The sequence below is a fragment of the Micropterus dolomieu genome, unplaced genomic scaffold, assembly GCF_021292245.1.
Source record: "Micropterus dolomieu isolate WLL.071019.BEF.003 ecotype Adirondacks unplaced genomic scaffold, ASM2129224v1 scaffold_108, whole genome shotgun sequence".
NCBI lineage: Eukaryota > Metazoa > Chordata > Actinopteri > Centrarchiformes > Centrarchidae > Micropterus > Micropterus dolomieu.
In genome coordinates this window covers 7,293-34,642 of record NW_025744104.1, presented here as the reverse complement: position 1 = coordinate 34,642, position 27,350 = coordinate 7,293, and the positions used below count along the sequence as shown (strand labels likewise).

Here is a 27,350-nt window from a genome sequence, read left to right as displayed (position 1 = left end):
ACTCGAACCCACAATCCCTGGCTTAGGAGGCCAGTGCCTTATCCATTAGGCCACTGGGGCTTCACATCCTGTCAGGTCACCAGTTAGGTGGACATACAGCAAGTTTCACTTCAGAGTACGGAGAAACTACGGGAAGTACAATGTGTGCATTTGAATAACATAACAGTGGCCCCTCATCCTACTTGAACAGGAACAGAAAGAAAACATGCCTCGGACCTCCCCCTTCTTCCCTGTCACCTGATTGCCACACCCAACTGCACACCTGGGGTAAGTTCAATTTCAAAATGTTTTGCACTGGTTTGCTAAGGTTTTCAGGGTGTGGACAAGCAGATAAGGACAGTAGCTTTTTAAACAATGATCTAATATCCTTGTTTATTGCACATTTATGTTCTTTGCGACCGTTAGGCACTAGACATTAGTGGGCTACATTTCAGTCCACGATCGAGTCAAGGGGTAAGGCTTGCGGAAGGAAAGGAGAAAATGCAGCAAATGTTTTTAGACAGCAGAGACTGCAGCTGAAAATCTGAAAAGTTATCATTTTGATTGCGCTGTTGACCCAGTCAAAGTGACGGAAGATGCGGCTTTACACATGTCACTGGGTCAGAAAACAGTGGAAGAGACCAAAGAGCCAGTAAAAGGCTGTTAGCAGAGGATGGTTTCGGTCCATCGACCTCTGGGTTATGGGCCCAGCATGCACCACTCTGCTCTCACACACCCCAGATGGGACTCGAACCCACAATCCCTGGCTTAGGAGGCCAGTGCCTTATCCATTAGGCCACTGGGGCTTCACATCCTGTCAGGTCACCAGTTAAGTGGACATACAGCGGGTTTCACTTCAGAGTAAGGAAAAACTACGGGAAGTACAATAACATAACAGTGGCCCCTCATCCTACTTGAGCAGGAACAGAGAGAAAACATATATCGACGTATAACGTAATTTTTCACAATTTCCCTATTTTAACTACTATTACTGATAAAATGCTTTGGTAATAAACACAGAAACTACAATGTGCTCTTTTAGTTTAGTTAAAAAGAAAAAAAAGAAAAACAAATAGTAGGGGAGACAGAATACAGAACTAGAAACAAAAAACTGTGACATAGTGCCAAAATGTGTCCATAAGAACAGGGTAAACTTCAACTATTAACTAACAAGAAGTCTTTAGCTCAAAGATGGTACTTCAATACATCCCTGAAGTAAACACACTAATAGTACTAGTACAAGTTGTTCAACATTGTGCAGAACCAATGCTTTGTTTCTTGATGCCTACGGAACTTGCCTTATATCCCAAATCCTTAGAAGTGGAGAGGGACTGTGTTCAAACATGATTAGTAAATTAGCCCGGCATCTTTAGTTTTTGACATTCATGCATAATTTGCGTGATGCACTTTTAGCACCCAAGTAGATAAGTACATTCTACCACCTCCATTGTGCTACTAGCAGTCAAAAACATAGAAACAGAAATTTTTCACACCTGCATATTCCTGTGGCCTCATTGGTCGATTAATAACCCTCTGGAAGGCAGCTATCCAATCCCGCTGCTCTGCCTCGGTCTCACAGGCAAACAGGAACTTCCTGTCTGGCGTGACAATGGTGATGCCATTGTTCCAGTGGTAGCCCTGTGTGGAGGGGGGCAAGCCGGCTAGGACAGTGTAGCTGTTCTCCTTACTGCCAATGAACACCTCACCACGGGCATAGGCATCCTAGGAGACAGAAAGAAGGCGTCCTGTAGACAAACTAAGCGATCTGTTAGAACGATAGGAATGGTTGTGAGTGCGTAGCTCTCTTCTTACCAGAGGGTCTTTAAAGTACATGAGTCTTCTGTCATCCATAGTAAACCACCTCTTCTTGAAGCCCTCTGTGTGCTGTAGGAAGAGAGACAATTCAATGTAAAGAGAGAAAACAAAAGCGAGTCAGCAGTGCACTGCAAACTTGTCATAATAGGGCTACAGGCTGTCTGCATGTGTCAACAAACTGAACCCTTGGCTACTAAAATTGAGTTGGAAACCATTGTACTATACTTAACCCTCAGACATTGGAGTTGGGGAAATGTAACTGAAATTGAGGTGTTTAGAGGGGTAGTAGGATTCAGTAAGTATAACCACATCACAAACCTTTGGACCTGTTTTCTCCATAAAGCCTTCTTTCATGAAGTTTCGGGTTAGTTTGGGTACCAGCTGGAGAAGACAAGACAACAGAGAATCATATAAAAGCATGCATGTAATATTAAAAGTAATGCTTGTCACATACTGTACAACAAGATGAAATAGTCGAGGGGTTTTTCTTCAATTATAAAGGGACAAAAACATTCAAAGGTCAACACCTGAAAATCATCTGCCTTACGCCAAATGAATAATTCCTCAAATCTGGTGATAATAACAGCACTACACACTGAAACACTGAAAATTGCATAATTCCTGATGTTCCACTTTTGGTTTGGGAAAGCATCGTGACACCTTTGACAAACCATTTCTCGACAACAAGCTCCATGTGTTGTGCGATTAAATCCTTACCTCTTCGTCACTTGCTCCAGGGAAGGCCACCTGTAGGTAGTGGAACCTGGCTGCTCTGATGGCATTGAACCAGTCAACCATCTCCTGTAAAAAAAAAAAAAAAACACCCTCAGCGACAACATATCCTGCTGGAATTCCAACAGTATCTATTCACAGTAAGTATCCAAGGTATTTTGGGTTCTGAGTGAATAATGTGGTGCTTCTTCTCTGATGCCGGTGAAGGTATCTTTTCGACACAGTAAGGTGCAGTCAAAGGCATCTGTGCTGTGTGAATGCTGCAGTGCTGTCAATAACTCCACCACAGAAAAAGAGTGACGGTGACACTGAATGAACCCAGTGAACTCTTTTTGTCACAGCCTTCAGTAACAGAACTCAGCCAGCAGAGGGAGCAGCGCTATTTCTGTATCAGGCCCCACTCACTCTTCTGAATGGGAATATAGTATCTGAATCTTTCTTCTCTCTAATTGTCTCATTTTGGATGGTCTCTCTCCCTCTCTCCCTTTTTGGAGAGACAGAGGGCACTGCACACACACACACACACACACACACACACACACACACACACACACACACACACACACACACTGGATACTCAGTGTTTTGGCTCAATACTTAAATCTTTTCATCTAGGAACCTCCCTAGTAAATCATATGGAAATTATGGGACCTTGCAAACTAAACAACATAACAATACTATAACCGCTTTACTGCAGATACAATGAAAAAAATAAAGACTAAAATGCATTAATCTGTATTTCAGTCAGTCAACTTATGTGGAATGGATTCATATGTGAATGTAGTATATACAGCGTTGACATTTGGTGTCTAGGCTCTGACCTCATCGTTCCCCACAAGGAGGCACCAAGCTCAGCACAGCAAGGAGTAGGGAGTGACCATAATTACTTCCCCTACCCCTGGGGGTAGGTATACCCAGACCCTATAGGTTGATGCTGGAGCTTTCAAAATGCTTTACGAACAGCAGCAGCAGCTGCGGCAAGCGCAAGCAGCAAGTGACAGAAGTGAAAGACACTCAGTAACTAGCTTACAGGCTACGCATCATTAGAGTAGAAGGTCATTGTCACTCAGGCTTTCAGCAGTTCTTCTCTGTAATGCTGCCTGGATTCAATTCAAAGCCATTTAAGAAAACAGAGCCAAAATAATAAAACAAAACGTTCAAAAACAACTTACTTCACATTTGACATGCAGTGCAGTCTGCAAGCTGTAGGACAGCAACACATTCTCTAATGTGTTGGCTTTGATCTTTGGAATGAAACAATGCCTATGATGTGAAGTGCTTTCAGTTTTAAGGTTGTTTGAGGTTACTCACATCCAAACTGGTTGCACATTGAGCAAACACCTTTGAATTAAATCTAAAAGTCAGCACTTTACGCTCATAGTCATTATTTATGAGCCAAAACAACGAAAATCTGTCACTATCTAAATACTTTCTGACTGAATTGTAGCTACTGAAGCCACTGATGACACAAATGAGTACAGAAAAACCCCCAAAGAATAAATAAATTAAGGGAATCTTTTATGTACAAGTGTGGTTTAGTACAGCAGACAGCATGCATATTATACTACTAAATCCACATTAGTGCCATTTGCAGTAAAGGGAGGGAGCAGTCACCCCACCCAGCTTTGAACCAAGGTCAACAAGGTACTAGGGCTGGACGATATGGCCAAAAATGTTATCACGATAAAAAGTTTCATATCTTTCGATATCAGTAATTATCATGATAAGTATCAAATCTTTCTTTCTTTTGAGTTTAAACGCTGATTTTTGCTCCTGAGTGAAAGTTGAAGAAACCTGATGGTTAATTGTGGTATAAACTCTTTTTTTATGGTCAACACTTGAGGCCAAACAGTGGATCACTTCACAAATCTGAGGTAGAACATTTAAAACAATTATGATAACATCTTTGTCAACAAATATGCATGAGTAAAATATAGTAAGAGCTTTTTTCAGTCCTTTTTCCTCAACAAAATAAACATCTTAAAAAAAATTAAATCCTAATTCAAGTGATTCAAGTGAATAAAATCAAAAATATATTGAATATTTATTGACTATTTGTTATATTGTTATTGAAACAAATTATATTGTGATAATTATTGTTATTGTTTTATTATCCAGCCCTATAAGGTCATCACACTCTGTATTACTGCAATCTAAGACTTGACAGTGAGCATATAAAAAAGCATGTCACTGCATTGTAGAAAACAGATTTTAGACTTCATGAATGTTTTTAAGTGCTTGACAGTGTACCTTAGCATCACTGTGGTAGACAAAGATGTTCCTTGTGCTGTTGTCTTTCAGGTAGGTGATCTGCAGACCACAGGGGTTGCCAATCTTGGCCGGTTGGAAGGTGGCATTGAGGGTCTCAATCTTCATCACTGCTTTGGGATCCCTGGCCTTTGTGGAGGAAGACATGAACAACAAATAGGACATGTCTCACATTCCTGAGTATTACTGGCTTTTACCAAAGAGAAATGTTGCTACTGTAAACACCCTTTAAAATCAACCGTATCATCTTACATCCTGCTTGTTGAAGTATTTCAGCGCTCCCTCCCTCTCCGACAGGATGAACTTTCGGCTGAGAAACTGACCGTTGTCTCTTCCTCGTTTCCATAGAAACCCCTCTCTGTACCCTGGGCAGAGAGAAGGGGGGGGGGGGTTGATATCTAAAAGCCATCACAGCAGATGAGATGAGAGATTAAACGGAGGAGGCATTTATAACAGTAATGGTGCGATGTTGTAACTGGTTGGTGTAAAATGATACTTCAGTTAAGCAGAAATCAAAGATCATTTGAAATCTTATTTAGAAGAGGAGGGAGGAGAGAGAGAAAACACAACATCCAAGAAGCAAACAGACAAGAGAGGGAAGGATTTAGCAGGAAGAGACAGCACACAGAGAGATTTTGTTGTCTCTGTACCAAAGAACATCCTTTTCTATGTTAATGATCTGCTGTTCTATTTATAGCCTGTAATGTCTTCTTCTTCTTCAGTCTATTTTGGTAAAAGGCTCTGCCTACACTCTCTATGTTTCTCTTTTCTCCTCTATTTTGGTCATGCTGTGAAGTGTTTTCTGTTTTAATCCGGATCTATTTTTGTAGCTTAATGGGAAGAAGGTGCCTAAGCATAATCAAGTGGCACTCCAAAGAAGCGACACGTTCTTGTTTTAGCAATTTTACTGATGTTATCCAGAGTGTATTATAATGAGTGCCGAGTTGTAGAATAAACTTACACTGAAAATGACAAGTGAGGGTTGAAATAGGAGTTAATTTGCCCAGAATGATTATGTGAAAAAAAGCACAGAATAAAATTAATTAAATAACACGTTTAAAAGAGAGACTTCTCATGTGAATAAAAGAGGAAGAAATTCACGAGAGGGAAGATCAAAAAAGTAACAAGATCTTAACAAGATACCTAAAGTGGTATCCAACCATGTAGATAGTTTTAGTTTCATTTTCTCAGGTTTATTAACAGACCTTGTACTGTTTTTTTAGGTACTATTATTCAGTAGAAAGAAGCTCCACTGAAAACTGTTCAGGGTCAGGCTCATGATTATCCATCCAGTAATTAGGATACTGTCCCTGGAAGGATATTGATATTTTTTAACATACATTATTAATGGTGTGAGTCCGACAAAAAAAACTTGTATTCAACTGCATTGTATTGTTGTGAAGGTAGATATCTCATAGACAGATATCTTACAACCTGGACAAATAAAACTAAAACTACTGTACATGAAAGTATTTAAATTAATTAATTTGTGTGAACAAGCCTTTTAACTAGGACTTGAGAATTAAAAAAAAAAAAAATTTGCGACTTGGGGGTAGCAGAACAAGACATGTTTCAACCTTATAAAGTTAGCATGTTAGCAAACAGTTGCCTATTTACACATCTAGCAGACACGGAACAACATTTATTTGAATTTGTGTCTCTGGCCACTTGGTGAACGTGCCTCCTTTGTGGCTCCCTTTTGGTCTCCACAAACTCCTGAGGGAAATATCTGGCTCTTCAGCTGCTAAATGCTCCGCCAGCTAGTTGCTAACTTTGTCTGTGTGCTATGTGTTTGGTGCTGGGCAGGTAGTGTAATGTGGATATATAGGATTTTATTTCTTTTGCTTTGTAGGGTTACGAGTAACTGCAGAGAGGAGTGGTAATTCTCTGTGAGTTTGTCACTATGGACGACCCCTTTGACGTGCAGTCATTTCAATCATAATTAATGTGAACATTTTTATAAGTGTTGCTTTAAAGTAAAATTATGTTTGCTCAATGCTTGTCGATGCAACATGAGTTTGTACTGATGGACCTCCTTAGCAGGCTTCATGGTTGATGTGGTTAAAGAACATCAAAAGCCAAAATCTCACAGTATGTACAGAATTTTCCATGTATGCTCATTTAATCCTTCATATGCCTAAATTTCGTGTTCACACAATTTCTTTACTCTGCTGATCTATATTCTCCTTATTTAATGCCCACTTCCATTGTTTACCATTGTCTTCTTGTCCTCTGCACTCATTCCACTCCATCTTTGTGTGTGTGTGTTTCTTTGTGGCTGTGACTTTCTGACATGAAACATTCACCTACACTGGCATTACATCATCGATCAATAGCACTCCTTGTCCCCCACCCTCGTCCTCCTTCCCTGACACTCTTTTTTTCTTCCTCCTATCCTTTGCATACTGGATCAATATTAACATTGGCCGCAGTGGAGGCCAGGTTACTGCCAGTAGTCAGTCTCAGCTAACACACACATCATAGACTGTATGCACGCACACATATGCAGACGTCTAGCACCTCCCAATGAGTTATGAAGACAGCATGAATGCACAAATGGAGATGACAGAATGACTCATTTTATTACTCTCTATGTGCGTGTGTGGTTGTGTACGCGTGAGTGCATGGTTCTCCCCCGTAACAATAAATGGATGAGGTCACTGCGAGCCAATCACAAAGCTCCACCTTCAACAGGAAGTGAAATGTATACAAGTAGACACACACACTCAAATATTGTACACACACGCAGTCAACCAAACACAGACACACGTTGTTTAATGGCTCTATTCTCAGGCAGGGACAATTACAGTGTCACTGTCTGAATATAACGATGGCACTTTAAACTGCAAACATATACACAACCACTTAGGAGAAGGATGAAAATCCACTGGGAAGTGTTTGTCCAGTGAGTTTTCAAGGTTCTGTTAACTGAAGGGTAAACAACGCAAGACTGTCACAACCACAGAACAGCCATTTTTGCTTCTTTTTTTGGGGGGGGGAATCTGTAAATGAGTGTAATTGTGCATGAATGCGTGAATCTTGGTACAAAACAGAATTTTCTTTTTTCTCTAATTACCAGCATGTTACATTAGAAGACACAGGCTATAATGACATGTAGCAACATGGTAACACTATCTTTATTTGGTGTTATTTGTTGTCTGTATTTAGAAAATTATGATGAGTTTATTTACTGGCTAGTTATAGAAAATTGTTATATGAAAACACTGCTACCTTTTAGCAAAGTTATTAGCATAGAAACGGTGGTGGAAGTCGCCATTTTTTAGTAAAAACGCAAGTGGCAAGTGAGATAAAGGGTTGAGTGAGGAGTGATTCACAATTACGGTAAGTTTAGACTTCAGTGTCACAGAGGTGTTTGTAAAGCTTTTTTCTGAATGCTAAGCATTAACGTAACATGACATTTTAATTTCAAATGCATTTCACATTTTGGGAAATAACTTTATTGCCCAGAGTTAGATGAAAAGATTGACACCATTTCCATATCTGCCTAGTAAATACGAAGCTACATCCAGGAGATAGTTTGCTTACCTTAGCTAAGCATTAAGACTAAAAGCAGGGGGAAACAGCTAGCCTGGCTCTGGACTGGTTTGGGCCAAGGCAAACCAGTGGAGTCTCCAGGAAGTCACTGCGCTGCGCAAAAAATTGTTCAACACATAACCCCCCCTAAAACCAAAGCTGAGCCGTACAGAAAGGAGAGTTGAATCAATCTTCTTATCTAGCAATCGTCAAGAAAGCAAGTATGTCCATCCATCCATCATCAACCGCTTATCCTGCATACAGGGTCGCAGGGAAAGCAAATATGTGTATTTACATAAATGCCAAACTACAGTGTTCATAGCTGAGACCAAGTCCTTTCAATGTACATTTAATCATTAAATAAGTTGTGTGGCCATGCCTTATTTCAGTCAGAGAGGGGTACTAATCATTGAAATCAGCTTGTGCTTGAAAAACAATCAGCTTGGATGAAGGTCTTCACAAGTACAACATGTCAGCATGCACATACCTGCAGAGTAAGGCTCCTGTTTTTCGATAAACTCAAACTCATTCCTCTCGTACTTCGCTCTGATCCACTGCTCTCTCAGCAGCCTGGAGACATGGAAAAAACACACACAGTTAGCTTTCACATCAAGTACATACTCACTGACTGACCTGCTCTACACACATCTAGTATGGAATTTTTTCTACACAGTATGTGAACAACATAGCATCAATAAACATTTGTATTTTTGTATTTTTAACGAAACTAAGCATTTTCAAAAAAACGTAACCAGCAAACCCACTTTAAAAACTAATTAAAACTAAACTGAAGTTGAAAACAAAATGTTAAAACAAAATAAAAATAAAAACTACTGAAAAATGCAAAACTATAACAACCTTGTCACTTCTGATGAGGACCATCAGCTTAGCATTTATTGATTGATTGATTCATTGGAATATTTATTTAAATAGTTATAATAGTTTGAGATTTTGTAAAATATGCGTTTTTTTCCATTTAGATGAGAAGATCGATATCTCTCTCAAATATCAATCCAGTAAATATAATATAATGCTGCCAGCCAGTTAGCTTAATTTAGAATAAAGACTGGAACGGCTAGCTGTTTCCAACTGTTTCCAGTCTTTAGGTTAGGCTAAGTTACGTGGCTGCTGGCTGTTGCTTCATGTTTAACACACCCCCACCAGTGAGGTATCGATCTTCTCATCTAACTGTTAAACTATCACTGCAGTGGCAGAGCATTAAACCTTTTTAACACTTCCACTTTGTTGATTTAAGTTTCTTACTTAATCCTGATTAAACAAAATCATGGAATAGCCTGTGAGCTCATGTTCTACAACACACATATATCATCACAATGAAACATAATGCATTCAGTGTCTAACACGATCACTGCCTTTGTTTCCACATTTTCTACCAAATCTAATCAAATTTTAGACCAAGTTCAGTGTGATGAGATACAAATGGCAACAGTCAACACGTCACCATGCCAACAATCTCTCTCATCATGTTTCCTTCTTTACCTCAACCTTTCATTCTCTCCTTCACCAGACATTTATCTCTTTATTTGCCCCTTCTTCTTTTTCTTCTTCTTCTTCAGTAATGAAACAGCCATTCTATTGGCATCAAGGGGTAAAATGTTGCACTCTTTTTCCTTCTACAGTGAGACTGGATCTTAAACACAAGGCCCTGTGGTTCTCAGGGGAGTGGAGCGAGTGAACACAGGCACCATGGCACAGACACTGAGAAAGTCACTGCTCTCTCTCATCTGAGCTTTCTCTCACTCTCATAGTGTCTATTTTAATCAAATTCTGTCGGAGGGAGAGAGAGATGGATGAGAAAGCCTGAAATGTCCAAGAAAAACTGGTGTCACTACATCAGCTTATTAAACCAAATAATATGAGGTCAGAAAAGGTATTCTCAGCAGATTCTAAAATATATGATTGTTACATACATATACAGACGGCCTCCAGATAAGATTTAATTTTACGCTTTCAGAACTTTAAGCTTATGCTTAATTTACCACTCACTGTGATTCACAGTTCTTAAACAACAGGAAATAGTTCAGTGTAAAAGCTTTTTAGGCCATTTACAGTATACACACAAAGAGGAAGAGGAAGTGATATACACAGTCAGAGGAGTGAAACAGTATACTATATTTTCATATACAGTAACAATGTCCCACTGCACTACATGGTGTTAGCATCACTTTCACAATTATCAGTATGCAGCATAACTGCCTCTGCATTCAGCGTTTTCTTTTCGCATTCAGTTGCAGGCGGTATGGCCGTAGGACTGTGAGCTCAACAAGAGCCAGGAACCAAACCTCCAAATGAATGATGATAACTTGGCTCTGTGTCTGCCAGATGTGTAATCAGGCAACTATTTGAGAAAATGTTCGCCATATCAGTTTTATGTTGTTGTGCATCAGATTAACACAGGTTTACAAAATAAATAATCATATAAATAAATGAAGTCAGACAAATCAGCCATTTGTGAAATAGTTCAGTAAATTATTATTATTATTAAAAATTAAGTCAACTCACTATTAGGAAATATGTATATTTTCACAGTTTTAGCACCCAAAAAAGACACACCATTTTCTATCTTTTTACGATATATGAAAGAGAAAACATATAAGACACACAAACACCTGGACATTAAGTAATAATGGTGCCATTTTAGAAGTTCAATGGAAAAGTAAGTAAGTAAAAGTAAAATTTATTTATATAGCATTTCACAGATAAAATCACAAGGTGCTTCACAATGAAACAACAAAATACAGTTCTAGCTAAACACCAGAAACTGACTGTTACCATATTGAATAACCAGGCATAAAAGGTATTGTAAAATTGTACAATAAGTTACTGTCTCTAGTACCAGTCTGTGCTTCAAAATTGCTACTACTAGTGGTAGCCTACTGGGAGTCAGCTCAGTTAGCAAAGTGTTGTCTGTTAGCTTACTACTGAAACAACAATTACTTACTTGCAGTCAGTGTGTGTTGGTCTGTAGTAGAAAGCCGGAACCTTCTGCTCATATTTGGCCTTGGCTGCATTGTTTCCCGTAGCAGCCATCAACTGTGAGGGAGACAGGACAACACAGCCTGGTCATCCAAATACTGTTCACAGTCAAGCATTCACTTTAATAGAATAGACAGTCGTTTCCTTATTTCAGATGTCCAGATAAATGTTATCTAACAACATATTTAGCCAGCTGTTAACCAGCCACAGTTATTTTATTCTGGATGTTTTACATCTGAATTTCAAGATTTGGGAACATACTTGCCATAAACATTTTGAGTAGATCTACACTGTGCAGTTATACAATAATGGCCTATATTTTTACAATCTTATAGAAAGGGTGGAATTTTTAATAAAATTTCTCCTTCAATTGTTACTTTTTTTCAAAATAATAATTTCAAAATAACAAATACCTATATTCATTCCTATGCTACAAAGAAGAAATTCTGAAATAAGATGCTAATAGGAAACACTTTTTAAGCACATTCACATAATAAAAGCCAAGGATGTAAGACCTAGAGAATGGTGACAACAAAACTACAATAGGAAAAAGAAAATAATATCAAAATGAGACAACAGCAAATGCTCTAAAGTATAGAAAATCTTATGTATTATGGAATTTCGTCAGTTGACAATGAGGCCCCCGCATTGCTATGGGATTAATTGTAGAAATGGCTACACCGCCTTGAGACGTGTTCGCCTTCTGCCCTCGTTCCCTCCATTGTGCGTTTCATCCAAGGATAATCCCTGAATCCAATCCAGCTGGCTGAATCCCTCAACATGCCTCTCTTATCCTCTGAGGGGCTCTGGAAGGGATGCAGCACTGTGGCGTTTTATTGTGAAGGTCAAATAGCGGTAGAAAATTCAACCGAAAGAAGGAAAGTCACGGAAAGTGACATGTGACACATCTGCTGCCAAAACCGTGATGCATTTGACGCCTCAGATATGACATTTTGAACATGATATCAGTATCATCAAAGCACAAGATCAGGGACATTTTGCATAAGCCCTTCGGCTCAGTATCCACTACTGCAAACAATAAAGTATTACTTGACAAAGTTGTCCTGACTGAATTTAGGTATTCGTTTCCCTGCGATTACGCCTGTGACCCACTGGGGTAGGTGTGGTACATACATTCTTAGGCACAACAAAAAATGGATAAATCAGATTCTGTGCGTAGAAATGAGTGTGTGCATGGTTTAAGCACAAAAAGGTTGATAAGCGACGTCTCTGATTTTAAGGTTTTATTGTGTTTTAAGAATTTACCATCTTTTCAGAAATCTTTTTGAAATCTTTTCAAGACTTTTTGTAAATCATTAGGGATCCAAGCAGCGAAGCTGGTTTTGTTATGATTCTTCTTCATTCTTTTTTTCTTTTTCTCCGCTTGTAATGACTCTAAGCAAAGAACTGTCCGTGTTTAGACACACCACCACGTTAGTGCATGTCCTCTCTTATTTCACATAAAAATGATTTATAAATATTTTTATCGCAATGCCCATTTACCTGACTATTTATGAGCAATAGAAAAGCTGTTGCTGTAGGGGGTATAGCTCAGTGGTAGAGCATTTGACTGCAGATCAAGAGGTCCCCAGTTCAAATCTGGGTGCCCCCTACCTTTGGGAACAAACAGCAAGACTTCCAGTCTCTCATCATTTCATCTTCATTTTCTTCTATCATTGTATAAAACGGTCATACGTACTTTCTGAAGTAATCCACTGAATATGCAGAAAACTCACCGAAATTGGCATGTAGGTTGCAAACCACAAAAATAATTAACAACACACCTAAAAACCGGCAAAATGATCAATGATTATTTTCAGAATTTTCTCACCAACATCTTGACAGTTGTAAGCATTTTAAGTTTAAACTGAAAAAACTATCCAGGTCTGGCACATGTGACGTCACTACGTCAACTTGTAAGACGGTGTATAAGAACACCTACTTACCAGTAGCTCAGTCAGTAAGTCACCTACTCTAAAGATTTGAAGTTCCAGGGTTCAAATCCCCCGGTGAGCCAGTCAGATGTTCGGACAATGGAGGGTGTTCAGATCATAGTGAGTCTAAGGTGACCATCTTATTTGGATCCCGTGACACTTTCTTCTCATTTTTCTCTGCTAAAAAGACTCTGTGCAGCTTAAACTTTAAATCTAGTAAACACAAAATGCTGCATTTCACCCCGTAGTAAGGTACATATAATGACACTCTCTGATCTCAAAGTGATGCTGTAAAAATCACGTTTGCGTTTCCGCAATTATCTCAAAGTCCAAATTCTTTCATCACTTTAATCCTTTAAGTCTTCTGCATCTGTTCTTCTCCTCTGAAAATGTCAAATGTTGCGTTTATCGTGACTTGCTTGGATCCCGATCATTGCTCGCAGCTGTACTTTAAGTAGTTTTTACTTCTCCAAACTGCTATTTTCCAATGCTGTCCTTCACCCCCTAATAAGGCTATCCTGTTTGGCCGTAAAATGCTTTCACAGGTCATAAAGCCATTCTTCAGAATAAAATGCCTAATTATTTTAGGAAAATTCATCTCAAGACAGTTCCAAGGACTTGACAATCACCTTCCTTCAGTCATCACATCCTCCCTTTGGGACAGGAGGCAAATATCAGAAACACCAGCTGAAGTTTAGTGGCGTCATCACTCTAAGTCATCGTGAAGAAAGACCCCTGTGTGACATTTGGGGCACCTTGTTAAACTCAAGACTATCCAGTATTAGGTAGGTGTGGCTACTAAAGTGGCTGGTAGACAAAAGTGGCTCCTCTGATTGTGGATGTTTTATTGAAGTGGGACCACAATGGCTCCTAAAGTCTCAACAATAAACCCTGCATCTCAAAATAACCCCTTAGTTCTTCCAATACAGCAATTACAGTAGGGGGATTTAACAAAGACGACATAAAGCCCTCACTGCCCTTTTTCCTACATTGCAATCAAATCCAGTCATTCAATCACCTAATACTCTTGCTTACATTTTTCCCCATTACATCTTCCCACTCTCCTCTTAAGTCAAATACCCATTACATCCCAATTATTGTCCTCCAACTTCCCTCTATCCTCATGACTAATATCAGCATCACCTCCCCCAAAGTCCTTTTTGTCACCCAGTGGTGGCGTTAAAGCACTGACATGGACCATTGTTTAGGGGCAACTACACCCTTTGCTCAGCAGTGCAAAAGCACATTCCTGACTATTTCTTACAAATGACAACCTCAAAATGTGCATTTCTGCTTTTAAACTTTAGCACAGAACTCCTATTATTTCTCTCTGACATATTTCTGAAGAGGGCATTTTTGCAAGGCACACACCAGCTCAGCTTCTTTTTACTCACAGGAGAAAAGTGTAAATCTCACTAATGGAATAATACTTCATTGATTGCTGTGAGGAAATTCTCTCCTCCCAAAGGGAGGTCAGAGGTCAGCTGAAGATGTCTTGCACAAGGACTAAAGACATTTTGATGCGCTGGTATCACAGCCAATCAAAGCATTTTTAACTGACTGATATTGGCTACATTAAGCCAGATAAAACTCTGATGATTTGTGCCTTTTGTAACCTACTGTTCTCTCCCATCACTGACCTGCAAGTGCTGAGCAAAAAAATAAACAGCAGCCAGCGGATTGAGTTAATGAGATCTGCACCTACGGAATGTGTCAGCAAGCAGAGCAGCTTCGGGTTTCAAAAATCCATCACGTTGCCTTTATTTCAGTGACATGTTTCCGCGTCCTGCTTGGGTCGTCTCCATAGCAACAAAGAAATAATGGCACGGTTTTAGAGATCCCGTGGGCTCCATGTTAATATTGTTTGTCTGTATTGTATGCACATTTATACCATTCACATGCTAAATATGCATACTTATATTGCACATACTGGGATGTGCACACAATTAATATGCAGAGTTAAGAATTGTTGGCCTCATGCAAGAACCACTTGTGCAAATGGATTCGATCTTAAAGGAATAGTTTTGGGAAATCCGAGTATTCGCTTTCTTGCCGAGAGTTAAATGAGAAGATAAATAACAGTAGCACAGTAAAACGCCTGACAGATGGTCACACCCAAGAAATGATTACACACTTTTCTTTGTGTTAGTTAGTGAGCTTTAGAGGTGCTGGTAGACAGTTTTTTTTACATGTGCACAGAGCTAGGCCAGATGTTTCTAATATTTATGCTAAGCTAGGCTAAATACAGATATCAGTTTCAGAACAGAATCAGAAATATTATTGATCCTGGGGAGAAATTGAGGAATAAGAGAGTGGTTGATTTTCAGCATGAAAGCGAGATAAGCATACTTCCCACTCATACGTTCTTCAAGAGGAACATATGAGCGAATTTTTGAGTTTAAATATGTTACTAAAACCACTGAAATTGAAATAAATAAATATAATAATCGTAATGCAAAGTTAATACTTGTTTGCCATAGTCTACTGTCTAAATCTGATTCTACTGACAAATTTCAGTAGAATGTTCTCACTCTGTCAGCTACTTCAGTGTCTCTCTGCATGTCACTGCCCAGGTGATCCTCTGTTGCACCTATTTTATTATATTCTCTACTCCATGTCCTGCCTCTCCATTATTTTTTTTGCATCTAAGATGGGTAAAGTGATACCAGTCAAATATCAAATATCAGCAGTCCACTGAGCAAAGCGGGAAGTGCTGTTTTGTTTAGGATATGCACATGTTATTGATATATTTTATTGGGGATTTTGCAATGCGAGTACAATGTATGATTTGCTGTTACTGCTCTACCTCCACCTCGCTGGCATCCCACGTGTCCTGGACAGACTTGACCCGGCTGATGTGGGGAATGCTCCGGTGAAGGAGCGAACAGGCCTGGCAAACAAACACACCCAAAGTCAGCGACGCCCAGTCCGGCTCTGCAGGAGGGGAGAGAGAGAACGGGGGAAGAAAGAGAGGGAGAGCCGGGAGAGAGATGACGTAGGGAGAACAAGACACACAGAGGTGAAAGGAGGGGAAGTGAGTTCGGGGAGAAAGAGAGAAGGGAGGAAATGAAATCGGGCAAAGCAGTGCAGGAGAGCGACAGAGAGAGTAGTGGTAGAGATAAAGAGAGATAAAAAAGGACGGGTGAGAAAATCGTGTCATAAAAGCGCTGCAACAAAGAGAACACCAGCTCATGGTTCAGGCTATAAATACCGAAAGTGCTGATGCTGGCGCTGTTAAGGAGTAATAAGAGCAAAGTAAATGAAGCAAATATTACAAGGGACTCTGGTTTAGTGTGTCCCCGCTCATAAAGTAGACCAGGGCAGCAAAATATGATTTTGGGGAAATCCTATTTAGCTTACTGACAGGAAACAGTCCGTCTGAGATCTGATTAGAACTCAGCCAAGGTAGTTATCAGGTTAGTTACATCACCGGACTCCAAAATACACACACACATGCACACACATGCATGCATGCACACAAAAAGACACACACACACACGCGTATGCCCATGCAATATTTGATATTTTAAAAGGAGACAACAGAAAAGAACAAAACACACATCCTGACATGCACGCACACATACACACACAGAGCCTGCATAATGCATAACCCAGCCCCTTACCCTAACTTCAACTTAATTCTAACCTGAACCCTGAAACCAAGTCTTGACCCTCAAAAAGCCCTTTAAACAGGTGGGGTCCAGCATCTTGGTGACAAGTAAAGTGGAATCTTGGTTTTTGGACCCCACAAATGTAGTAACCGCCTCCCCCCCGGCCACACGCACACACACACACACATAAACATCTGTGCACCATATCCCGCTTATTGCCAATATGAGCATGTGAATAAAGGCATTCTTTTCGACTACAGCGTTTGAAAAACCAACAGCCTCATCAGCAGTCAGACAGAATGTGCAAGAAAGGGGGATAAAAGAAGAGCTTTTTTTTCTCTCTCTGCATCGTGATTCAGCAGCAGCAGCAGCAGCAGCAGCAGCATCCGTGGGTGTTCGGCAAAGGTACATTTGAGTCAGTGTATCACACATTGTAGACTTTGATTCTGTCCATGCAAATGAAGTTGTCAAAGTCGGAAGCGAAGAGTGTCGGGGACAGTGACAGAGTGTAGTGTCCGAAAATGACGGAGAGATGAACGTGCAGATTGGAGTTTTGCACTGAAGGCAGAAATAATCTGATTGGTGGGAATTAAAGCTCAGTGGGTATATGAAAAGTGAGTCAAGTTTCCAGATGATGTGTTCACATTTGTCTGTGATGTCTATAACTGGAACTGAAATAAAAATGTAATATCAATGGCTTTTGGACATGGTGATGAAAAGTATAGGGCTGCAACTAATGATTACTTCCACCATCAATTTATCTGAACTTAATGTAAATATTTCCTAAACAAAAACACACCCCACTCAATCCCCATAGGCGGAAGGGGGGTGCAGCTTTGTTTGTGGGCCCTCTTCCAGTCACTGAATAATATAGTCAGTAATATTGGTAAAGAAATTAAGTAAAACATCAGAACACTAGTTCACAGTTTATCATTTTAAGCCCTGTATAATATTACTATGAAATAGATTTAGAATACATGTGGTACAGTTTAATACTACTACTCTACAATATTCATTTAGTAACTTATTTTAATTTACATTATCTTAGTATTGATTTATCACATCATATTACAACATACATTCTTTTGCAGTTTCTCCACAGCGAGTTTATGATATTTTCCTCTAGGGAAGGGAATTTCATATGATTCCATATCAATAATTATCGTAATAAATATCAAATCATTAAACCTTTAAGTTTAAAGGCTGATTTTGGCTTTTGAGTGAAAGTTGTGGTTTTAAACTAGTCTTTATGGTCAGAACAAACACTTGCCAAACAGTGGATCACTTAACAAATCAAAAGAGGTAGAACATTCAAAACAATTATGATTATTTAACAATTATTCAGCACATATGCAAGAGTAAAATTAAGTAAAATCTTTCTTCAGTCCCTGTTACTCAACAAAATAAATATCTTAATAGAAAAATTAAGTGCTAATTAGTTCTTGATTCAAATGAATTAAATCAGACATTTATTGAACATTTGTTATATTGTTATCGAGATAATTATCATTATTGTTTGATTGCCCAGCCCTATTTTCCTCATATGACTGCTCATATAATAACTGTCAGTCTGTGCATCCCGTCCACAGTCTCTTCACATAACAGGGAAGAGATTTGTCTGCAGTCTGCAGCAGCCAAAGCTAAACAGAGTAGGCAGAAAATTCATGAAACAGCCACATCAGTATCACCACACCCAGCTACTAGTTTACCACCAAGAAACAAAAGGCCATGCAAGGCAGTCATCCACACAGTAATCTGCCAAGCAGCAACGATTTTACTCGTGGGCCGGCTGCCCTCCATGCCCCCCCACCCCCACCCCCCATAAATGTCTTGTTTGTCCAACCATCAGTCAAAACCTAAAGATATTGTATTTACTATGATATACAACAGAGAAAAACAACAAATCCTCACATTTGAGAGGCTGGAACCTGGATGTTTGGCATTTTTAGCCACACTAGCACTGTGGCTCTAGGGATGGCAATCCATTAGTCAGTCCACCACTTTGGTCCAGAATGAAATATCTCAAACACATTTGGAAGGGCTGCCATGAAATTTGAAAGAAGCCTACTGACTTTTCCTCTAGCGCCACCAGCAGGTCAAATTTTTCAATTAAACTTGCTAAACTAACTACTTTTGTAGTCAATGATGATATTAACATTTGATTGATGATACTTTATGAGCCAGCTATCAACAACAAATCTTTGCCAACACAGTACTATATAAGCTAACTTAAACATATAACATCGGTCATGCCAATGCATCAGTCAGGCTCTGTTCAAGATGGTGGAATATTTGTGTGTGTGTGTGTGTGTACGATGTATTTGCACACTTGTTTACATGAATAGCGTATGTGTGGCCACGAGCGACTGGGAGTACCATGTCCTCAATGGGCAACACTCCAAAGTAACCACATTCTCTCTCCATCTCACTCTTTGTGCTGCTGCCATTTCTCACACAAGGGGAGCCTCAGCGCGGTGCACCACAGCCATGTGAACACAAATACGCACACACACATGCACGGACAGTGAGAGCATGTAGCACTCAAGGGAGTCAGATGGGAGCCGACAGAGAGAGAGAGAAGGGGGGAAGACAGCAGGAAAAACCTCCAGCATTCTTGTTTTTCTCTGTCCTCTTGAGGCCGGAGAAAGCATAGATGGAGATGCCACAGAGCCTGAGAAGCAGAGGAGAAGTGAGGGGATGGAGGAGGAGAGGAGGGACAGGGTAGGAAGGGAAGGAAGGAAGAGTGTGGGTTCTTCATCATGCAGAGCGATGATGTGAACTCCCTGGTGATGTTGCACAAAGCACTAGAAATGGCACTTTGATGTGAAGAAATCAGACCTACTGTCCTCTTTGGACAGCAACACCCACACAAATACACACCTCCACAGCCCTGCTGACACGAAAACACACAACCAGCCACTCGGAGGTGAGGTCATCGCTGAGTCAGGCCTTACAGGGAAGCAGACAGCACTCACGGAGATTACTGTGGCCGCATGACTAACTAACCACACACACACATAGACACGCACAGGGCTTCTTCTTCTACATGTACGTGGAGGATGTTTCTCAACAGGATTACTGTGAACAACAGATGCACAGTCACAGTGAACAAGAGGTGGAAAACTCTGGTTTTGGTTTGTCTTTACAGTGCATATGCTGTTTGAGGCGTGTTTGTTAAAGAGGCCAAGGAACTGTTGAGAGAAAAGACAACTTTTGCAGGAGTTATGAGACCCGTCAGGTGGAGAGACAACAGAGCCTTTGATTCGACCGCACACGGTTGAAAAAAGAAGTGCCTGTGGCGCTACTGCAGGGAAGATGCGGGAGAAACATATGAGGGGGCATTTAAGCAACGGCAGCCCGTGTAACCGGGAGCATCTGCAGGCAGTTTGTGTGTCTGGAAGTATACACATCAGTCTGTCAGTCATGCTGGGGGTTAATCACTACACAGTGGGGTCAGCTGAGGTTGTGACCCTCTCATGTCTTGGCTAAACCCCTCAGGCACTAGCACAGGCTTTTACTTTTACGGGACTAGTTCCAGTCCTAACTTCTCAACTTAACCTCTGTTTACCTTCAGCTTTTGAAAAATGTCTTTTATAAGAAAATCATCAAGGCTTTCTTCATTTCTTAAGGCTGACTTTACAGATGGAATGCATTTGCAAGAGTGAACATTAAATGTGGTATACGCATTATATTATATTACATATTACTTGCTACCATGCAGAGACATAGGTAAGCATTATTAGGTAGTTTCCAAGTGTTTCCTAATTGATTGCCTGTGTGCTAATGACGTGTGTCCATGTTTTTAATCCTGATTCCCATCCACACGCCTGAAATGTGTCTCTTTAAGTGTCTTGAAAATGTGTCCCTTTCTGCTACATAATCAGAACTGCTTTGGATTATGCCTGTAACCAAACAGCACGTTCTCTTTGAGTGTAATAAAATCTATCCTTTTTTTTTACCCACAGGGTTTCTAAGGCAAAGCACCTTTTTTGTGGTATGCTTAAATGAATCATTGCATAAGTTTATGCAGAGCACTGAAGTTGTGCTTGCTTTAGCTGACTGGCATCAGCTGATTCATTGATGCTTTACCTTTAATGGTTCAGTCATCAGCTGCTTGGCCACCAGCTGACTAAAAACATTCAATCATATTCATAGAGGTGTACAGTATCTTACAACCTACTACTCTCATTCTCCTATCCATTGGGCAGAGGTATGATCACAGTATCACATTTATGTAGTTTTTTTAAATGAAATTTAACAGTTTTTATTGCCTATTTGTGAATGGGTTGTACACTCACTTCGCCTGCTTTTTTGTTTGCTTGTAACAGACACTATGCTGCCAATCCATTGGTTTACGTAGGCTGTGATGCTCATGTGTGCTCCCAAGCCTCTTGCCTACTGATTCTGAACTCTATGGCCTACACCGCAACAACACCACAGCAAACAAAATGGAATCTGCTCACACCAAAGAACGACCAGCTCCCAGCACAACACAGACTGAAACGCAAACTGAAGACCGTCAGGCCAAACAAGAATCAAATCGATGTTGAGTGGAAACAAGGTCAACATATGGACCTACGCTTTATTTTGGACATATTCCCAGCCCAGAGATGGCTTTCATCCCACTGGACAGGTAAACTAACATTACTGCAAAGCATGTTGTAGCTTACCAGCTAAAGCCAACCAGTTGCTAACGCTATCCATTGCAAAACGCTATAGTTGTAATGGATGTACCGGTATTATGTTAAAGTGTTGATTTTAGCCAGCAAGAAATAGTAAATGCTCTGTACTTGTATAGCACCTTTCTAGTCTTTTTGACCTCTGAGCCTAAGTGCTCAAACAGAAACTAACATTCACACACTGGCAGAACAGCCACCAGAGGCAATTCAGGGTTCAGTATCTGGCCCAAGGACACTTCGACATGCAGCCTGGAGGATGGTATCAAGCAAACATGTTTCTAAAACCAACTGTAATGCAAGGCAGGGGCAGCCAGCAAGATTAGCAAGAAACCGGCGTTGTTTGCTTTGTAACGTTCAATTTAGATTTATTGTCATTTTAATGACAATTTTTAATGTTGCAGGACAACAACATCCCAGTTGAAGACCCATTCACTATAGTTACGTTACTACTTAGGTTACAATGATTTTACTGTTATGCTAAGGTGTAGCAATCTCATTTATAATATTTGGTTATCATCCAGTACATTTGAGCTATTCTCACATTGCTGAGCATCCCATGAAAGATCCACAAATAGTTACTGAAAAGCCGGGAGGCGAGCTTACGGCGACGTATTATATCGGCAACATGCAGTTAATGTAACGGTATCATGCAATGAGCATGGATGAGTTCAACATAAAGATGATAAAAATACTACTGTAACGATGTGGGTGAGTTTAATTGTGTTTCCAGCATTTTGTGTGATGCTGTCACAGTGTGTCGGTCTCTGTTTAGGCTCGCTCATGACTTTGGTTGTAATCTGAAACCTCACTGCTAGAGACCACTGAAAACTACACATGACCCCTTTAATATGTTACAGGGTGTGAGACTTGCAGACGCTGATTCAGTGAAAGGAGTAACTGGAAGTCGCACCCAGCATACATGGAAGGCATCATGAGGATAGGAGAATGTGGTTAGCAATGGTCTAAAATGCAATCTTTGAGAACAATGTGCTGGAGTGGATGGTGTCACAGGTGTGTCTGATTTATCTCCTCACCACCCACCTTCCTTACTGTCAAGGTTGAAAAAGGGGTAGTCTGTACGTGTCTTCTCCGCCTTTCTGCTACAGTGTATCCATCCATTTACTAACTATGCCCACAAATAAAAGTTTACAGTGAATTTTCTTGGCAAATTAAAGAACCTAAACATATGCACAGCAGACACATTACCAATGCTTTAATTGGCTAGGGCTACAACTCACTTATTCACATCACTGTACATCAGACACTGAGTTGCAATGGGAAATGCAGAAAGTTTTTTGTTCCAACTTTCCTTTAAAAAAACATTGAACAATAGTCCGGAGAGCCATGAGTGGACTGCCATAGGAGTCTAAACCTCCTACTATCTCATCAAAGTTCCTGCTGTTTTTGCTGTTCAACAAAAACCTTCCTCACTCCTCAGAGGACTGCTGAGGCTTCTCTCTGGAGGGAAGAACTCGTTTGTGTGTCCTTAGCGAAGGGCAGAACCACAGCGCTGCTGAGCTACAGAGAAACCCTGCCGTGTAAGCTCCCAGCTCCAAGATCAGCCTCACAGCAGTCTCGTCTGAGCACACCAGCACCAGGTCACTGTTGTCTTTTTAAGAGTAAAGACAGTACAGCCTGCAAATAAAATGGAGGAATTTCATGTGATGTATTCGAGGTTCTCAGTTTTCCATTGCTTTTGTAGCTGCGCAAAATTAGTTAAGTCTGCACTGCCTTTGAACTAAACATGGTGTCATTGATATATCCTGTAGATATATAATAATAATAATAATAATAATAAGATAATAACGTAAAATAGATAGTTACCTTGTTAGCTATAGCAAACCATGTCAGCTAGCCATTATGATACAGTATTTTTGTTGACACCTTTGATTTTTACAGGGAACTGTAGTGAACTGAAGAGTATGTCCGCATTAAGACAGTTTCAGCTCTGTGTCCATATTAAATTTGCATTTTTATCACCAAAAAGCTGCTTTTCCTAAATTCCAGAGTGTCTAAATCTGAAAACACCGGCTTGGTGTTTAAATGTGTGAAAAGGAAAACTGAGCGTTTGCAAAAACAATGATGTAAACCAGCCCAGTGAAGGTCTGGGGCTATGAGGCAGCGAAGTTAAGAACATTCTGCTGCCGCTAACTTTCACTAATTAAAACTAAAGAAATTACTGGTGGTTAAGAGGTAGTGTTTATGGGAATGCGATTAGATTAGTATTTTGTACCCAAAATATAAAAATGGGAACAACTAAATTGTGTTTTCAATTCAGCCATATTACAATACAGTATACAGTAGGTCACAGAGGGTAACGCCAATATAGTCGACCACACTGTTATCATTAACTTGTATTAATACTGATTTGGTCAGATGACGTCGTGATCATTAACAAAGTGGTCACCCAGGCTATCCCGAGATTTAGGCTTTCTATTGTTCAGGTGTTTCACTGTGGGCAGAATTTTTTATTAAAAACAACAGTTTTGTTTTTGTTTTTTTTTGCTAAACCTTTGATCATCAAGAACCCCCTTTTCTTTTTCTGGCCTGGATGTAACATATTTACACCTTAACATACACATACTAGGCCAATAAAGCCAATTCTGATTTAGCAATGATTGCACACATTTTAACTAAAGATCCTCCATGATTAAGAAACTAGTTGATTAACAAAGTAGGGTAGTACCTTATTACATTCAATTCAACTGTCATTAGCCTCAATTAAAGACAACTACAAGAACTGCATAAACTGATATTTAAAAATGCCCATTTAATGAGTAATCCTTGACATAACAATGCTAACATCTATAATCATTTATTATCTATTTGGCTTATCTATCGGTCTCCCGTATATGTAGGTCTACAGTGCACTACCTGTTACATCCTACTTAACTATTTTCCTTACGTCCTCCTAAGTAACCTTAGCTCACACCGACTCCAGTACAATACATGTTTGTCTGTTTTCTTTGCTCTGCTGAGATGATTTGTGGTATCTTGAGCTGTAATGAAGCCGTGATGTTTTTCTGAAAAAGCCACTGAGATAAGATCCTGTCCCCATCTGGGAAGGAGCCACCGAACTAGCATCAATAATTCATATCTTGGCCATTATGAGATATGAATTATGAGCCTGGGAATGCCTGATCTGGTAGCAGAGGACGGGGAGAAAGATAACGATTTGGTTAACACTTTTCATCTGAGCAGCCTGCTCTCCGGAAATTTCACGAAATGAGTGTTCGAAGGCAAATATGGGAGAAAGCATTTGTTTGGATTCAACCAAAGTTACACTGTTGAACACTAAGTGCCTTGCTTGAGGGAATCTTAACACTTGCTGGGTGACAGCATAAATGAGTATACTTCGCCAGCTGAAATTTTACTAGCTGTGATCAATCAGTCACCCGGCATTTACAGCTTCTCGGACTACTCGGCAACTGCTGCACAACACAGAACATCTGTCCCACCTTCGCTTGACATGGCTAAATTTGGCTAAATTTGATTATGTAATGACTGCGAAGGTGAAAGGGGCATATTTTCCATGCAAAACCCAGCAGGGGAACAATCTGAGCCAATGTTTCCTCTAGGCAATTTGCATCATTGTCGAACTGTTTAGGGAAACTACATCAAAAAAAAGTATCCCAAGGGTCAAATAAGGCTACATGGGTATTGGTAATTGTGCCAATTTTCCCCAAACAAGACAATGAGGCTGCATGTCTGCAGCCGGCTCTATGAGGCTGTACTCAGACAGAGTGGTGGCAGATAACAAGTACAGCTGAGGCTAAGGGAAATGCCATTAGGTCTGCAGGTCATTAACCAAAGTATTGGACAAAATATTGTATAAACTTATTAACTTGGGACCTGATGACGGCACTAGAGCAAATATTAAGGGATAACGATTCATCCTGTGGGGAACATGGATATTTGTACCAGGTTTCATAGCAATCCATCCAACATTTCACTTATCAGTCATTAGCATGCATTAGATTAGATCCAACTTTATTGTCATTATGAGGAGTACGGGTACAGAGCTAAGATAGTATCTAACCAGAAAAGCAGGAATATAGTGTTTTATACAGAGTGCGGGAAGTAAGTACTACAGTGTAAGTTATGCTATATCTTACAATATGTACAGTGGAGTTACAATATACAAATATTATACAGTAGGCTATATGTGAAATTATAAACTGTATAGAGGAGAAGTGGACAGAGTTAGAGAGAGAGTGCAAATGTAAGGTGGTATACAGTATGAACAGCATCTATGCATTTGGTTAAGTATGCAGAGTATACACAGTTAGTTATATCTACAGTTGGGAACCAGGGAACTATTAATGTCAATCATATATACCAATCCATCATATGTTGAGACATTTCATTGTATACTTCATCCTCTGGGGTCCACACAATTCATCGAATAGTAGACATTACAACCTAGACCAAAGTGGTGGACCGACAACCAACTGACATCTCCATCGATGCCACCGCTAAAGATCAACAGATGAAACCTGGTTTTAGACTGAGCGTTTACAACAAATAACATAAAAACTTTTATGAGCATATTAGGCTGGAGTTGGTAGTGGTGAGAAGCAAAATTTCAAATACTTTAAAGTCAACACACAAACGCAACATCAACCCACAATGAGAGACATTTCTCCGCATGTATCTCAACAACATCACACCCTCTGGTCAAAATGAAATCCCCCTTTAGGTGCCCACCGCTCAGACAAAGCTATTGAAATTTGCAAGAGCGCCTCTGGCTCCAAAAGCTGCTCCACTACAGCCAGTCCTCAGCGGAGCTGATACCAGGGCCAGAGAAACAGGCATCCTGGGCGGGCTCGGCTCCAAAACACTGGGCGTACGGCCTGTACTGGAGCCTCTGTGCCCACTCACTGGTTTACTGCCATGTCAGTGAGAAGAAAGGAGGGGGAGGAGGAAGGGAGCGGATTAAAAAGGGGGAATGCATGGGGAGAGGATGAAGAGATGAAGAAAGGGATGAAGCTGCTTAATAGAGAATAACATAACTCGGGTGAAATCAGTGCTGTGGAAATGAAAAGCAAACATGTAAAACAAAAATGCACACACCAATAATTAGCTACTGGGCGAGCTGTGTGGAGGTTGCTGACAGTGTAGAACATGAGGACACCACACCAGTGAAAACACACCGTGGACACACACACAGTCAGTAACAACAGTAATAGCTGTGGAGGGGACACTTGACATGTCTTTGTACACCCTTACACACCATGACAGCCACACACACAGGAGTGTTTTATGTGTTTATGGCCCAGACTAAGTCCAGAGTCCAGTTTGTTAGTTCATTTTATACCTGCAAAAAAGGGTGTTTTCAGGTATGTACCCTGCCAGGCCTTTGTCATCATATCTGGACCCAATTCACCCCGGCTTGTTGGGTTTTGATGCTTGTCAGCACCAGCTGACTAGTCTCCCCCACCTTATGCACAGCAGCTTATAGTTCATGTAGCCTACTACCTGCACCAGACCCCTGGCTTAGCCTACCTGGATTGCCGCAGTCCGCGCACGTTTCGTTGCCCGGTCTCGCCAGCACGTCTTGCAGGAGCCGGTTGTTCCCCTCCGGTTCCAGCGCCATGGTGAGTTTATCCGTCCAGCCTCACCGCGGTGGGAAGAATCCTGCCCAAGAACATCCGACAGACAGACAGCCCGATCACCTGTCACCTCCGATCTGAAGTGGAGAAGAAAGACTGGAGAGGGAGAAGACCGGACGATCTGAGCCGATTGCTAGGGAAACCTCTCTCTCTCTCTGTCTCTCTGTTTCTCTCTCTCTCCCTCACTGA

The 27,350-nt window shown here is 40.4% G+C and overlaps 1 protein-coding gene and 2 non-coding genes across 3 annotated transcripts; 1 reads left to right on the top strand and 2 right to left on the bottom strand.

Moving 5' to 3' along the window:
- Positions 1-712: 712 nt before the first annotated feature.
- trnar-ccu lies at positions 713-785 on the bottom strand. Its single transcript has one exon. It is a non-coding gene; the product is annotated as a tRNA-Arg (tRNA).
- A 687-nt stretch (positions 786-1,472) lies between these two features.
- Positions 1,473-27,350, bottom strand: LOC123967176 (arf-GAP with dual PH domain-containing protein 1-like; the record flags this gene model as incomplete). The annotated part of the gene is made up of 10 exons (XM_046043212.1): positions 27,055-27,350; positions 16,066-16,193; positions 11,291-11,382; positions 8,816-8,898; positions 5,047-5,159; positions 4,777-4,923; positions 2,512-2,595; positions 2,113-2,175; positions 1,792-1,863; positions 1,473-1,701 (listed from the first exon to the last, which is right to left on the bottom strand). Coding segments are annotated over exons 1-10 (1,102 nt in total), but the record flags the coding sequence as incomplete, so codon positions are not given.
- Positions 12,866-12,937, top strand: trnac-gca. The gene has a single exon. It is a non-coding gene; the product is annotated as a tRNA-Cys (tRNA).